The following is a 14,083-nucleotide window of genomic DNA, read 5'->3' as shown; positions in this document are numbered from 1 at the left end:
GGATGGAGCAGAACAGAAATCCCAGAAACAAACCCATGCCTATATGGCCAGTTTATGAAAAAGGAGGAAAAAGAAGTCTCTTCCAATGGTGCTGGACAGCTAGCCACATGCAAAAGAATGAAATTGGACCACTCTCTTACACCACACACAAGTTAGCTCAAAATGGATTGAAGATTTGAATATATGACTATAAATTTCCTAGAAGAAAATATAGGTGATGAGGTCCTTGACATAGGTGTTGGTGAGGAATTTTTAAGTCTAACACCAAAAGACAAAGCAAAACAGCGTGGGGGAAAGAAAAGGAAAAAAAATATGAGAGTACGTCAAACCAGAAAGCTTCTGCGCAGCAAAGGAAACCCATCGACAAAATGAAAACAACCTACAGAGTGGGAGAAAAATTTTGCAAATCTGTATCTGATAAGGGGCTAACATCCAAAATATATAAAGTACTCCTCCAACTCAATGGCAGAAAAGCTAACAGTCCAATTTAAAATGGGCAGAAGATATGAATAGACATTGTTCCAAAGAAGACATACAGTTTTCCATCAGGTACATGAAAAAGTGCTCAGCATCACTAATCCTCAGGGAAATACAAATCAAAACCACAACGAGATACCACCTTACCCTATCAGAATGACTATTATCAAAAAGCCTAGAAATAACAAGTATTGGTGAGGAGAAAGGGAAACTTTCATGGCACTGTTGGTGGAATACAAACTGGTGCAGCCTCTATGGAAAACAGTGTGTGGAGGTTCCTCAAGGAATTCAAAATAGAACTGCCACACTATCCAGCAATTCTGTTTCTGGACGCTTACCCAAAGAAAATGGAAACGCTAACTTGAATAGACATATACCACCCCTCCATGTTCCCTGCAGCATTATTTACGATAGCTAGCATTTGGAAACGGCCTAAGTGTCCATCCATGGATGAATAAAGAACATGTGGTGTATATATACAATGGAATATTATTCAGCCATAAAAACGAATGTCTTGCCATTTGCCACATATGGATGGACTTTGAGGGACATTATGCTAAGTGAAATAAGAGAAAGATAAATACCGTATGAGCTGTCTTACATGTGGAAATAAGTAAATAATAAAAAGTAAAAATTAAAAAACAAAACAACCTCACAGATAAAGAAAACAAGTCGGTGGTTACCAAGGGTAGGAAGGAGGAGATGGAAGAAACGAGTGAATTGTTGTTTTTTATTTAAGTAAATTGAATTAAATTTTTAAAGAAAAAAATTAGTTTTAAATTCAAAGGCGGTTCCTATTCTAGTTAAAATGGAGTGAGCACTGTGTAGTCCTGTGGATTGCAGCCATCCAGAAGACAGAGAGCACCTATCTGAGGACTCTGAAGACTAAAGAATGACAGATTGATTGGGGAGAGATACTGGCATTTGCATCAAAGACTTTAAAGCAGCTCTTATAACTGTGCTTCCGGAGTTGCTCCATGAAGATGAAAACTCTTAAAATGAATAGAAAGACATTCCAGCAAAGAAATTGAAGTATTTTTGGAAACCTTAATACTGAAAAGTACAGTAGCATACAAAAACTGGGATAGGCTCAGTAGCAGAGTGAAGATTGATAAATTACTTATAGGCTCTGTTTACTGAACACTACACAAAACTGATGAAAACAAAGAACAGTTGAGTAACGGAAGGCAGGCTGTGTTTTAGTATATTTGAAGCCTTAATATAGTTAAAATGTCAGTTCTCCCCTAACTGATCTAAAGTGACCTATATTAACACAATCAAGAGAAAAAGTTCCAGGATGATTTGTAATATAGAGAAGTTGATTCTAACATTTACACAGAAAGGCAAATGAAACAGAACAGTCGGAACAGTTTTGAAAAGGAAGAACAGAGCTGATGGACTCCCACTTCTCATTTCTAAGACTTAACTCTAAAAACCAAGAGATCAAGAAAGTGTGGTAATGGCAAAAGGATAGACACATGCATCACTGGAACAGAGGAAGAGAGTCCAGAAATTACTCTGTAGAATACGGTCACTTGATTTGTAACAGAGGTGCAAACACAATTCAGTGAAGGAGAGTCCTTCCTACAAATGGTATGGGAACAATTGGACAGGGACATCTCAAAAATGAAAATTAATTTCTGTCTCACACCTTATGCAAAAATGAACTCAAAATCGTAGACTAAAATCAAATGTACAGCTGTGTAAAGCTTTCGGAAGAAAACAGAAAATCTTTCTGGCTTTGGATTAGACAGTGACATCTTACAGATAAATACCAAAACACAATCCAGAAAAGACAAATTCGATAAATTAGATTTTATCAAAATGAAAAGCTTTTGCTCTGTGAAAGACACTCTTCAGAGAATGAAGAAGGAAGCTGTATGTGGGTAAACATTATTTGCAAATCATATATCCAACAAGGACTTGTAGCCAGAATATATAAAAATTCTTAAAATTTAGCAATTAAAAAATGGAACAATTCAATAAGAAATTGGGCAAATGATGCAGATACTTCACCAAAAGATATAGAGATGGCAAATAAACACATGAGATGATCTCAATAGCATTAGTCATTAGAGAAATGCAAAATTATAATCACAGCGAGATACCAAACACACCTATTAGAATGGCTAAAATCAAAATAATTTGTAAAACTGATAATACCAACTGCTGACAAGGATGCACCATAACTAGAAATGTTGTTGGTGGGAATATAAAATAGTAGAGTCACTCTGGAGAGCAGTATGGCAGTTTCTTACAAAGTTAACTGTAGGTTTACCATACAAACTCAGCAGGCCCACCTAGGTGTTTATCTAGAGGAATGAAAGTTTACATTTTCACAAACACTTGTCCACAGATGTTTATAGCAGTAGTAGTTAAAATCACCAAAAAGTGGAGGTTCCTCAAAAAATTAAAAATAGAACTACTATATGGTCCAGAAATTGCACTACTGGGTATTTACCCAAAGAAAACAAAAGTACTAATTCAAAACACTGTCTGAGCTTTCACTGAGTCCCAATCACTGATCACATACCACCGTGGCATATATAGTAATAATGAAAACTTTGATGTACTGCAAGGATTACCACAATGAGATACAGAGACGCGAAGTAAGCAAGTGCTGTGGGAAGAATGGTGCCAGTAGACTTGCTGGATGCAGGGCTACCACAGACCTTCAATTTGTATATTTAAAAAAAAAAAAAAGGCAGTATCTGCAAAATACAATGAAACCAGATAGACTGGTATATACATAGTTCATTTGTAATTGGTGAAAGTATAGGCTTTTCTCTTAAGCTTCTGATCCTTTTAAGAAATAACAAGAAAAGTCAGACAATAGCCTATTTTATTGTGAGGTTTTGAAGTCTTAGAGCTTAGGAATGTCCAGCCTTTTGATTTGTTATCCTGAGTAATGGCATTTGAGACAAATGCACTTTTAAAACAAAATAACGTTTCTCTCTCTATTTTTTTTTCCCCTGGGTTTTTGGTTTTTGTTTTCCAGACACGGGGAAGCATACACATGGACAAATCCTACATGCTGTGTGCATAACATCATTGTGGGTAAACTCTGGATTGAGCAGTATGGCAATGTGGAAATCACAAACCACAAGTAAGATGCGTTAGGGTTCTTATCTATCCCTTCAACTGTCACCAACCCATGCCAGTGGACTTCATTTATTTTTTATTATTATTTTTTGAAAGCCCTAGTAAAGTTCTATGATAATGTAAGAACCAGGCAGTGGGGCTTTTGGGCAAATAGAAGCTCATTGGTGTAATGAATGGAGTTCACTAAAGTTTCTGATTAGGGAAGACTGGGTGAACTCTTGAGTTTTCACAGATGAAACTATAATTTCATCCTCAGCTCATTGTGTTTATAATACTTGGTTTGTATTATTCACAGAGAGGCATGAGGTGGGAAGAACAGGAGAGTTAAAAAGAGCTGGGTTCAAACCCTACTTTGTGCCCTTAGTCAGGCATCTTACTCGTCTTGGGCTGCACTAACAGATCACGACAGACTGGGTGGCTTAAACAGTAGAAATTTCTTTCTCCCAGTTCTGGAGGCTAAGAAGTCCAGGGTCAGGGTGCTGCTGGCTCCCTTGTTTGCAGCAGCCGTCTCTTCATCTCCTCACATGGCGCAGTAGTCTCACTTAACGAGGACTCCATCCTCGTGACTGAATTACCTCCAGGTACCATCGCGTTGAGAGTGAGGGCTTCAGCACACAGATCTGTTCCACGGCAGCATTGCTTCCCTTGTCTCTTGCTCTTCACGAGCCTTGCTCACCTTTTCTTGATGGTGAGTCCAGCACTAACTGAGGATCAGTCAGGATAACCTCTGTGTGGGGCCTGGCATGTAGAGTAGCTGCTCTAGAAAGGTCACCTTCCGCATGCTTCTCTGCCGCTGCTTCCGTGGTGAATGGTCAGCTGAGCTTAGTGTCTTCTTCACAGGACTGGAGACAAGTGTGTGTTGAATTTTAAGCCATGCGGCCTTTTTGGTAAGGAATTACACAAAGTCGAAGGCTACATTCAAGATAAAAGGTAAAGTTTCCATTTTAAACGTTGAGTAGTTAGTATAGGTGTCCTCTGCTAAATAAAATGTCAGTATTAAAATCTGCCATAACCTAAGAAACAAGCAGTTCAGTGAGTTGAAAATTTTTTCTTCTAAGGAAATGTGTTTCTTTAAAGAATCTGATTCATAAGCATCTTCATAGTAAGATTCGATTACAGCAAAACACTGGTTTAATTGTTGGCTGAATGTCAATTTCTCTTGACAGCAAAAAGAAGCTCTGTGCCCTCTATGGGAAATGGACTGAATGTTTATACAGTGTTGACCCGGCCACTTTTGATGCCTACAAAAAAAATGATAAGAAAAATACCGAAGAGAAGAAAAACAGCAAACAGGTGAACACCCTGTTAAAGCAGTGTGGAAGGAATCACTGGGCTCTTGAATTTGTACTAATGCTTTTAGAGGTGGCCTGTTATGGGTCATAGTTTAAACTTTTTTTTTTTTAAACTTGTTGCTAATGCACATAATTTTTCTGCCTGCATCATCTTTATTTAATTGAGATATAGTTGCATTGCAGCCTTGAATCTGTGTAACAAACAGCCCTGGTAGGACTGTTTGCCTTGACCTTCCACAGACCTGGGCGCCTGCCACTTCCGTAGCTGTGTGCAGGGGCTTGGTGATTGGAGTCACTTCATGTTGGGAAATGGGGGTTCTCCTTGGACAAATGATCTCTTCCTTTGTGTTTACCTGCCTTAGAAGCTGAGATCAGTTGAGTGTTTAAAACTGCCTCCCAAATTGTTTCCTACATTTTCACACCTGTTAGCTGTTTTGTTGCGTGCTCGCGCTCTCTTGTGTCTACACCACCGAACTGAAGACCAGCACAGTGCGGGGGTCATTGCTGGTGCAACCTCCGTGAGACCGTTGGCTCTGCACATGCAAGGCTCATGGCCACCTGCCGCAGGCCCTGGGGAGCCTCGTACTGAGCGCACCGCTGTCCCTCTGCCCTGTGCAGGGGAGTGGGGGGCAGGGCAGGGGCTCCTGTTGGGACAGGAGGTATCTGTGGGCTGGTTACTCCCCAGGAGCAGGCACCGTGGTTAAGTACACAAACCGTTGGAAGGAATCCTCTCCACCATTGATGGGGGAGAGTCTCAGGTTTCCCTCCTTCACTCTGGCACCTTCAGCGCCTTCATTTGTAAAATGGGGATCATAATAGGACATAGTATGTGAAGCGAGTTGACTGTTATAAGGAGCACGGGGTACTCTGCTCAGAGTGAAGCTCCTCCGGCCCAGCCGCCTGGCCTCCCGGCTCCCCTGAGAAGCCGACTTGTCTTTAAAAATAGGCATATTTATGAGGGGCTTCCTTTGTAAATCAAGTGAACCAGGGTCCTGAAGCAAAGGAAAGTTTTATTAAAACTTTTATTAAACTCCTGCAAACACGCTACTCTGCCCGGGTCTGGCTCCTTCCCCGCATCGCCCCGCACGCAGGGCTGCTCTCCCCGCACACCCCTCGCCTGCCTGCTTTCCCTTCTGGGGGCAGGTGCACCGACCCTGTCCTGCGGCGGGGACAGAACGGACGGGCCCCAAGAAGGACACGTGCCAGGGTGCTGGGAGCCTGACACAAGCTCCTGACAGCCTCACCGGCCAGTGCAAGGCCACCCTGGCAATGACAACCTCACCCACACATGTGGTGTCCGCCCCCTTACAGAGTTGGCGAAGTCCCAGGAAATGTCCCTCTTGTCCTGTCATCCTGGTCAGTCTTTGTAGACAAGTGGCCTTCCCCCTGAGAGAGAAAGAGAGAGCCTCCCCCTCATTCACTCCTTGTCCAGGCCCCTTGTCTGTGTGCACAGAGCTGCTGTTGGCTCCCGAGGTCCCTGTGTGCATTCGGATGCTGTGGCAGGCTTGTCGCTGTGGCGCTGTCGCCTCCCTGCCGTGGTTCTGTAAACCGTATGTTCACTGAAGCAGCTCACCCAGTGGTTCCACATTTGCTGACTCTACTGGTTTTGTGTCATTGCTACATGTAGTTCACTGCCCAGTTAACATTCCACTGAGTTATTTTGTCTTTAAGAAAAAAAAAAAAAGGCTTTAAAAACACAAAGACCCTGTAGTAAAGAGCGGTGATGACCATCATCAGCAGCGCGGACGCAGGGGCTGCTGCGCAGCTTGCGGGCAGGTCCTTCCTCAGCTGCTGTAATCGGGTCGGTCTGTCGGCTCTTGTAGGTGAGCACTTCTGAGGAGTCGGACGAGATGCCGATGCCAGATTCTGAAAGCGTGTTTGTGATCCCTGGCAGTGTTCTCCTGTGGCGAATAGCCCCTCGGCCTCCCAATTCTGCCCAGGTGAGACCGCGCTCCGCGAAGGGAAGCCCCCTGCACTCTGTCCCTGACTCTCTGTCCCCGAGGCTGTGCCTCCGCGGGCTCCCGCGCGCCCGGTCCCTTGTTCCCAAGAGTCCGTGCCCCGCGCTGGCCGTCCCTGCTGGCGTCTGTCGGGGTGCAACTCTGGGAGTCTTCTTCGGGAATATCTGAGGAGTAAGACTGGCTGTCAGCGCACACGGGGTGATGCAGACACTTGAGGCTTGAGCCCCCCAGATCCAGCAAGTACGGATTTTAATGACGTACAAAAAGAATGTTGCTTTTGCTTATAGTTCTACTTCAGGTTGACGGGGACAGCTGTGTGGCCTGCTCTGAGATCTCTCTCAGACGAACACTCATGGGTGGTTCAGACCTCACTGAGAACATTAGCCGGGCGGTCCGAGAAGGCTGGTGGTTGCCCCACAAGACGGAGGGAGGTCATTGTCAAGTCCTGCTGTCTTCAGGGGTTCTCAGGGTGCGTTATGCCTTGCTACATGTTAATTCAGACATTTTGCTGCCTTTCAGATGTATAATTTTACTAGCTTTGCAATGGTTTTGAATGAAGTAGATAAGGACATGGAGGGTGTGATTCCGAAGACAGACTGCAGGTTGCGGCCTGACATCAGAGCCATGGAGAACGGAGAGATAGGTAACGCGAGCCGTCATGGTGAAGCCTCCCTTGGGGGGAAGGAGTTTCATGAGTGTTTGCATCTTGTGGTACAAGTATTTGTCGTCTCTCTCTGGGAGATCGTTTTAATTAAAATTCCATCTAAATTCGTAGCTTACATTTAGATTCATTATTTCAGTGATCCTCCCTGACAATTTAATATACTCCATATGGCCGGAGACAGATCTTAAGTGTCAGAGGGGAATTTGAGAAAAGAATAGCATCATTATCAACTTGAAACTATATACTAATTAGTTCACTGTATTATTTCAGAACTTAAGTACTACCTTGTGAACCTCAAAAAAGAGCATGGCCTTGGTTGATTACGACATTTTTAGCTGGTGTTACATTTCTTCTAATTCAGTGGTTCTCAAAAGGGAAGCCATTCTTACCCACAGGGGACATGTGGCCGTGTCTGGAGCGTTTCATGGCTGGGGAACTGCTGCCGCATCTGGTGGTCGGAGCTGGGATGCTGCCAGACGTCCTCCAGCGCCTGGGTCGGCCTCACAGAGAATCCAGTGGCGTGAGGTGTGGGGACACTGAGGTCGAGAGTGCCTGTCTCAGTACCTTGGTGCTCCCTTTGAGTGATCAGGATCAGTGAGATAGTGCGCCCGGATTTTGAAAAACTGTTTGAATTTCTTATGACACAACATGAAGGAGCTCTGTGAGGTCTCACCAAGGATTAAGAAAAATTTCACATTTATTCAGTTTTTCCACCCAATTTTTCACTGAAGCTTAATATAATTTTTTTGGCCTTAAGAATAAGCAGGGTTGGGGCACCTGGGTGGCTCAGTGGATTAAGCCTCTGCCTTCGGCTCAGGTCTTGATCTCAGGGTCCTGGGATCGAGCCCCGCATCAGGCTCTCTGCTCATCAGGGAGCCTGCTTCCCTCTCTCTCTGCCTGCCCCTCTGCCTACTTATGATCTGTCAAATAAATAAATAAATCTTCAAAAAAGAATAATCAGGTTCTTTGGTAAATACAGAGGTTGTTCAGGGTGAGACTGTAGAAGGAGACGACTAGGTCTTGAGTGCCAGCTCTGCCTCTTCCTACCTTGGGTCCGTGTTAAAATTTTAACGTAATGTTGGTTTTCTAATAAAACAGAGAACTCATGTGAATGCATGTGGGTGACGCTTATCTGTAGCATTACTGAGCCTGGCAGTCTCAACCTATAGGATGACTGGTTTCCACCCATGTTTGTACCTTAGATCAAGCTAGTGAAGAAAAAAAACGACTGGAGGAAAAGCAAAGAGCAGCCCGCAAGAACAGGTCCAAGTCGGAGGAGGACTGGAAAACGAGGTGCGTGCGGCTGTGCGGGGCGGGGCCGGCGTGGGGCTGCAGCACATTCCCAGGCCTGGAGTGAACAGCTGGTTCCCCGGGTACTCGAGCTGCAAGACTTGCATGTGTGACAAAGGAAAAGGGCTATTCGGAAATTAAGGTTTAAATATTCCTACATGATTATTGTAGGTAAGTGGTTTAAGCAAACCGTCTGCCTTCCATGTCTGGTGAAGTCCTGTCTTTTTCTTGTTGTAAGAGGGAAAGGAAAGTGAAATCCAGAATGACACATTGGGGCATGAAAATGTTCAAAGCCATTTGCTACTATGTGTATCCATTGCCATTACTCTTCCAAACACAGGGGATTTGACATGCACCTGAAATAGGAGTTGTATAAAGTAACATCTTGGATTCCATTCAGAAATAGAAAGTGGGCCACAAAATTTCTTAGTTTTGGAAATTTTGTTTTTTTAAGAGTCAGGAGTTGCATAGTGACTACTGAATAATAGAATCACTTGTAAGCAGGAATAGGATAAAAACATTTTCTAAATTTATATCACATAGTAGAGACCATTGTAACTCAAAGTCATTAAATAAATTGTAGAGGCTATAGGGACATACTTTTGCAAGCATTCAGACATTATTTGATAGCCCTTTTGCATCTTAGGAAAACTTAATTGCAATTGGAAATGACCTTAGATTTCATCTCATCTTGTGGTTTTGGGGCTTGGTTAGTGTTAAAAATCTCTTTTGCCAGTGAGCGCATAAAGAATCTGCAAATACAGAACTCATGGGGGTAGAGCTGCTGCGGTGGGGCTGGGGGGTGGTCAGGACATGGCCGGCCCTCCCCTTCTCCCATTCTGTATGGACCCCGGCTTCCTAGACCTCTGTGGAATACTGTTTGAAAGTGGTCCGGAAATCCCTTCGTTGTTCAGAGGAAAACAAATGCTGATGTATTTCGTTTTGGGGATTTGCTTGAGGACACACAGCTAGTGAGCCCAAGCCCTGTGACTGGAGCCTCCACCGCCATCAGTCCTTCAGGCAAAGCTACAAGCTCCCCTCCGATCCCCTTGAAAAGATTGGATTCATTTTATCATTATTTCTCATCTCTTTTGCAGAAGCCCACTTTTGTATCATATTTCTAATTATTAGCTCCTGTATTTTTCTGGTCACATTTTCAGGTGTACAAAGTAAGTGCAAAGTCTACTAAGAATTTTTACTATCAGAGTCTTAGCGTTCGGAGAGCAGTGGGCTCCAGACAGCGGTGTGGCAGCCTGAAAGCCAGACCAGGTGCCGCCCTGAGTCACCACCTCAGGCCTCTCCTCCACCGGCGCTCCTTTGTGCCTGTGTGAATATACGTGGTTTTGAAATGGTCCTACTGGCTCTTTGTCAAAAGCATCTGCTTTGAGCTCTTTTGTAAGGGGAGTTCACGTTCTCTGACTGGGTTTTCTCAGGATTGATGACGTGTTTGAGTGGCATGGTTCAGCTGGAAGTGAGGCAGGGCAGTTTGTGCAGGAACGTTTTCTGCTCGTTAGAGCTAACTGGCCTTCAGAGAAATCAGACCCAGAGACCTGTTAGAATCTGTCCTAAATTCCTCCACACTCAGAGCTGGTATTCCGCTAACAGAGGAGGCACCCAAAGAGAGTATAGGCTCCAGACTTTTTCAGGCTGTAATGACAGTCCCTGCATCTGAAAATGGCTGCTTATAATCCTGACCTGTTTTCCTAGAGGGCTCCTCATCGGGTCAGGTACGCGGAGGGAGTGGAGGGACAGGTGAGGGACAGGATGTGAAGTGACGGCGGGCGGGGGTGGGGAGAGGCGGGTGACGTGTTGAGGCAGGAATGTTGGCGGTGTGTCTCCCCGATAGTCTGAGCAACGCGCAGAATTCACACTTGATAGTCTGCTGTTTCACTGACGCGGGCCCACAGACTCTGGAGACCCAAGATCCTGAATAAAAGGTGGTGGCAGGGAAATCTTACGCTCCTCTTCCTGTTACTGGTGATTGTCTCAAATGTGAGTTTAGAAAGACAAATCCCCTGAACTTTCTGTGTATTTGGGAGGTGTAGGATGATAACAGCAGAGGTTTCCAGACACCAGTGCTCAAAATTAGGAGAACTAGCAGTTGAAGGAAACTCTGGTCCTCTGCATCAGACCATCGGCTCTGCGGTGCTCCCCTCTAGTGCAGTGTTTGGACTCCCTCCGAGGGCATACGCCCTCCAAAGAGAGGCTGCGGTTGCAGACATGGTCTTTAGAGAACTTTGTCTACGCCGTGGCACATGACCTGAGGCTTGGTTCATTTTCTTAATTATTTTTTATTACCTTGAGTTTGATGTGTCTTCTTTTCTGAAACGCTTGACTTTGCTAAGCCTAACTACAAAAGTGCTATTACTGCTCGGACTTTGGGGACTGAAAGGAGTATAACTATATACTTTATATTATTAGACAGAATTTTGACTTTGACAAATAATTTTTTAAATTTTTTCATTTTATTATTTTTTAAAGATTTTATTTGACAGAGAAATCACAAGTAGGCAGACGGAAGGCAGGCAGAGGGAGGTGGGGGGAGCAGGCTCCCCGCTGAGCAGAGCCCCCCCCTCCCCCCGATGCAGGGCTCAATCCCAGGACCCTGAGATCAAGACCTGAGCCGAAGGCAGAGGCTTAACCCATTGAGCCACCCAGGCGCCCCCCCCCCAAGTAATGGTTTTTAAATATATTTTCAGTCTGGTTAACCAGATCTGATATATCCTGATCATTTAAAGTAGACTTAAATTTTCTAATTGGGAAAAGGTCCCAAAATCTAAATAGAGAATTTAGATATTAATATTCTAGGAAATGTGGTCTAATGGGCATTTATCATGTGATCCTTCAAGGAATCTGCCTGATCTGAAGCTTTTTTTCCCTCTAAGAGCGTTTTGTGCTGCTGTAGGGATAATAGGAGCATTGGGGAATTACCAAACATATCTAAACTCATTTTAATAGTTAAATTGCTTCTTACATTTTTTTTTTTTTTTAGAAAGACCTGTCAAACTTTTTCAGTGTTACTCTAAAACCAAAATCATACTTAGAAAAAATATGACACAAATTTAATTGTGAACCTTTTTGGGGCAAGTAATTTTACATTTCCCTAGCCTGAAGGGAGCTGTGACTGTGGGAAATAGGTGGTATTTTAAAGGGCAAGGAAATGATTAAAGCAGCTCTATGCAGGATTAAAGACCAATCGGGATTTTAACCGAGAGGTGAGACCTAAGAAGCTGTATTAGCATGAGGAAAATGGAGACCCAGGAAGATTAGGAGTAATTTCAGTGGATTCGGTGTAGCACAATATATTTAAAAATCATGGAGTTTAAAATCAAATTTAAGTTTGATACCAGTTATTAGCTTGCACAAGTTATTTAGCTTCTCTGACATTCCACTCCCTCTTTGAGTTTAAGGGCATTAACTCTGAATCCCGTACTATAGGTATATTGTAGAGGTTCATTTCCTTTTCCTAATTCCTTTCCCCAAAAATGCCTTCTGGTGGAAGATAAGGGATGGGGCTAGAGGACCATCAGACCAACAGATTTGTTCTTACACCCCTACTATACAGAAGGTTCTACTTCTGCTGAGTACTCTGCCAAATGCTTTGGAAAAATCGTAGACCTTTTGTGTGATGTTGCTACATCTTTTGGAATATTACTCTACCTAGGTGCTCTCTAAAAATGGCAGGACTTCTTTAAAAGTCTCTTTGGAAATCCCTAACTCAAGAGTGAGGGGAAACGCTGCAGGCGCTAGTGTAGGCGCTAGTGCAGGTGCTAGTGCAGGAGCCCTTTAAATGATTCCCACCCGTCAATCTTGTCCTTTCTCTTTAAACAGGTGGTTCCATCAAGGTCCTAATCCCTACAATGGAGCACAGGACTGGCTTTACTCGGGCAGCTACTGGGACAGAAACTACTTCAATTTGCCTGACATTTATTAAAGTGCAGACAAGTCAGGGCGTTTGGCTAATCTACAAATAAGTCTTAAACCTATGTTTTTAAATTCCTTGGTTTCTACTCATCTTTTAAGAAAACAAAAAACCCGCTCATAACTTGCGTTTCACCCAACAAATATAGGGCATAAGGTGATATTGGTGATGAAAGACAGGAAAAATGGGTAATTTTGCTATCCAAATAGACTTACTGATTTGAAATACTGTTTTATAGAAGTAAGAGAAACAGTGTGGAGAATAATGCTTTTTAATGGTTGTTGTTGCCATATTTATGGAAGGTTTATACCCAACTGTAACTTCAGCTTTATGGAATTATATAGTAATCCCAAATCAAGTTATTTTGAATATTTTTATGCCGTCATGCTTGAATGTTTTAGATGTAACTTTGAAATGTTTAGAACTCTTCTATACAATGTTTATGTGCTCAAATGCAGAGAAGGTTATGTCATTTTGTAAAGATTATGTTTAAAAGATGGCTTTTCTTCATACTAATCCTCTCCAGTTTCCCCCTTCCCACATCGGAAAAGAAAAAGTACCTGAATATTCAGAACAGGTGTTCCTGATTTGAACTGGAAAAGGTATTTCACTTATTTCTCTAAATTTACTTTTATAATTTTCTGTAATCTGGGTCCTTAGAATTAAAAGGTGTTTGAATTGAAAATTTGTATAAAATTTAGCAATACACAAAAATGCCCTAAAAATAGATTCTAATCATCTCATTACATAATGACAAACCTTTTTAAATGCTTCGACTTTGTGGCAAATGCCACCAGAGACATTAAGTTGCACTCATGTATTATAAGTACCAAACTATATAAAAGGAGGTCTTGTGCATTTCAAGTTTGCAAGGCACCCATGTACTTAAAATATGTATGGAGACCTACTGTACAGTAGTTTTGCCCCTTTAATTGGGGTACATTAATCTTAGGTATTTATCCACCCAACCCCAGACTGAGATCTTGCTCCAAGGGGCTTTAGGTAGCTGCCAGTAAATTATTTTAATTGCTGTCTTGAAGTTAACAAGTGTTATAATGAAATAATCTACCTGATGCTAAATAAAGGCTTTAGAATGTTCCCATAAAGCGTGGTTTCTTACTCTGATCCGCAGTTCCAGAGTGTCCTTACCAAGCCGGCCCTGTGCCGCCCTCTGCGGGGCCTGGAGCCTGCCCAGCAGCTTGCACACTCTGTAGTACTGGTCGTCCAGGGCGGGAAGGTGTGGGGAGGGTGGGGAGACTGGCCTAGAAAGCCCTGTAGCTCTGCTAATAGAGTGGAGTTGTTTTCAAGGCTCCACAAGTCTGAAAAGATTTAAGGTCTTTTGTAATCAATTGTTCTAAATTACAAATAAGAGCGCAGG

General features: G+C 43.1%; 1 protein-coding gene across 6 annotated transcripts in view; it reads left to right on the top strand.

Annotated features, from left to right (window-relative positions):
• The window catches only part of OSBPL1A (oxysterol binding protein like 1A), a 229,517-nt gene extending 215,714 nt beyond the window's left edge, over window positions 1-13,803 (top strand). For all 6 annotated transcript variants that reach the window (XM_045065459.1, XM_045065460.1, XM_045065461.1 and 3 more), the window contains 7 exons: window positions 3,476-3,583; window positions 4,420-4,509; window positions 4,746-4,872; window positions 6,695-6,811; window positions 7,349-7,472; window positions 8,696-8,786; window positions 12,615-13,803. In XM_045065459.1, coding sequence (XP_044921394.1) covers window positions 3,476-3,583; window positions 4,420-4,509; window positions 4,746-4,872; window positions 6,695-6,811; window positions 7,349-7,472; window positions 8,696-8,786; window positions 12,615-12,717 — 760 coding nt within the window. In that variant the 3' untranslated portion in view covers window positions 12,718-13,803. The remainder of the gene's footprint in view (window positions 1-3,475; window positions 3,584-4,419; window positions 4,510-4,745; window positions 4,873-6,694; window positions 6,812-7,348; window positions 7,473-8,695; window positions 8,787-12,614) is intronic.
• The last annotated feature ends 280 nt before the right edge of the window (window positions 13,804-14,083 follow it).

Source organism: Mustela putorius, unplaced genomic scaffold, assembly GCF_011764305.1.
Source record: "Mustela putorius furo isolate JIRA1106 unplaced genomic scaffold, ASM1176430v1.1 tig00003858_pilon_pilon_pilon, whole genome shotgun sequence".
NCBI lineage: Eukaryota > Metazoa > Chordata > Mammalia > Carnivora > Mustelidae > Mustela > Mustela putorius.
Note: the sequence above shows the minus strand (reverse complement) of the source record. Positions and strands in the feature narration are given on the sequence as shown.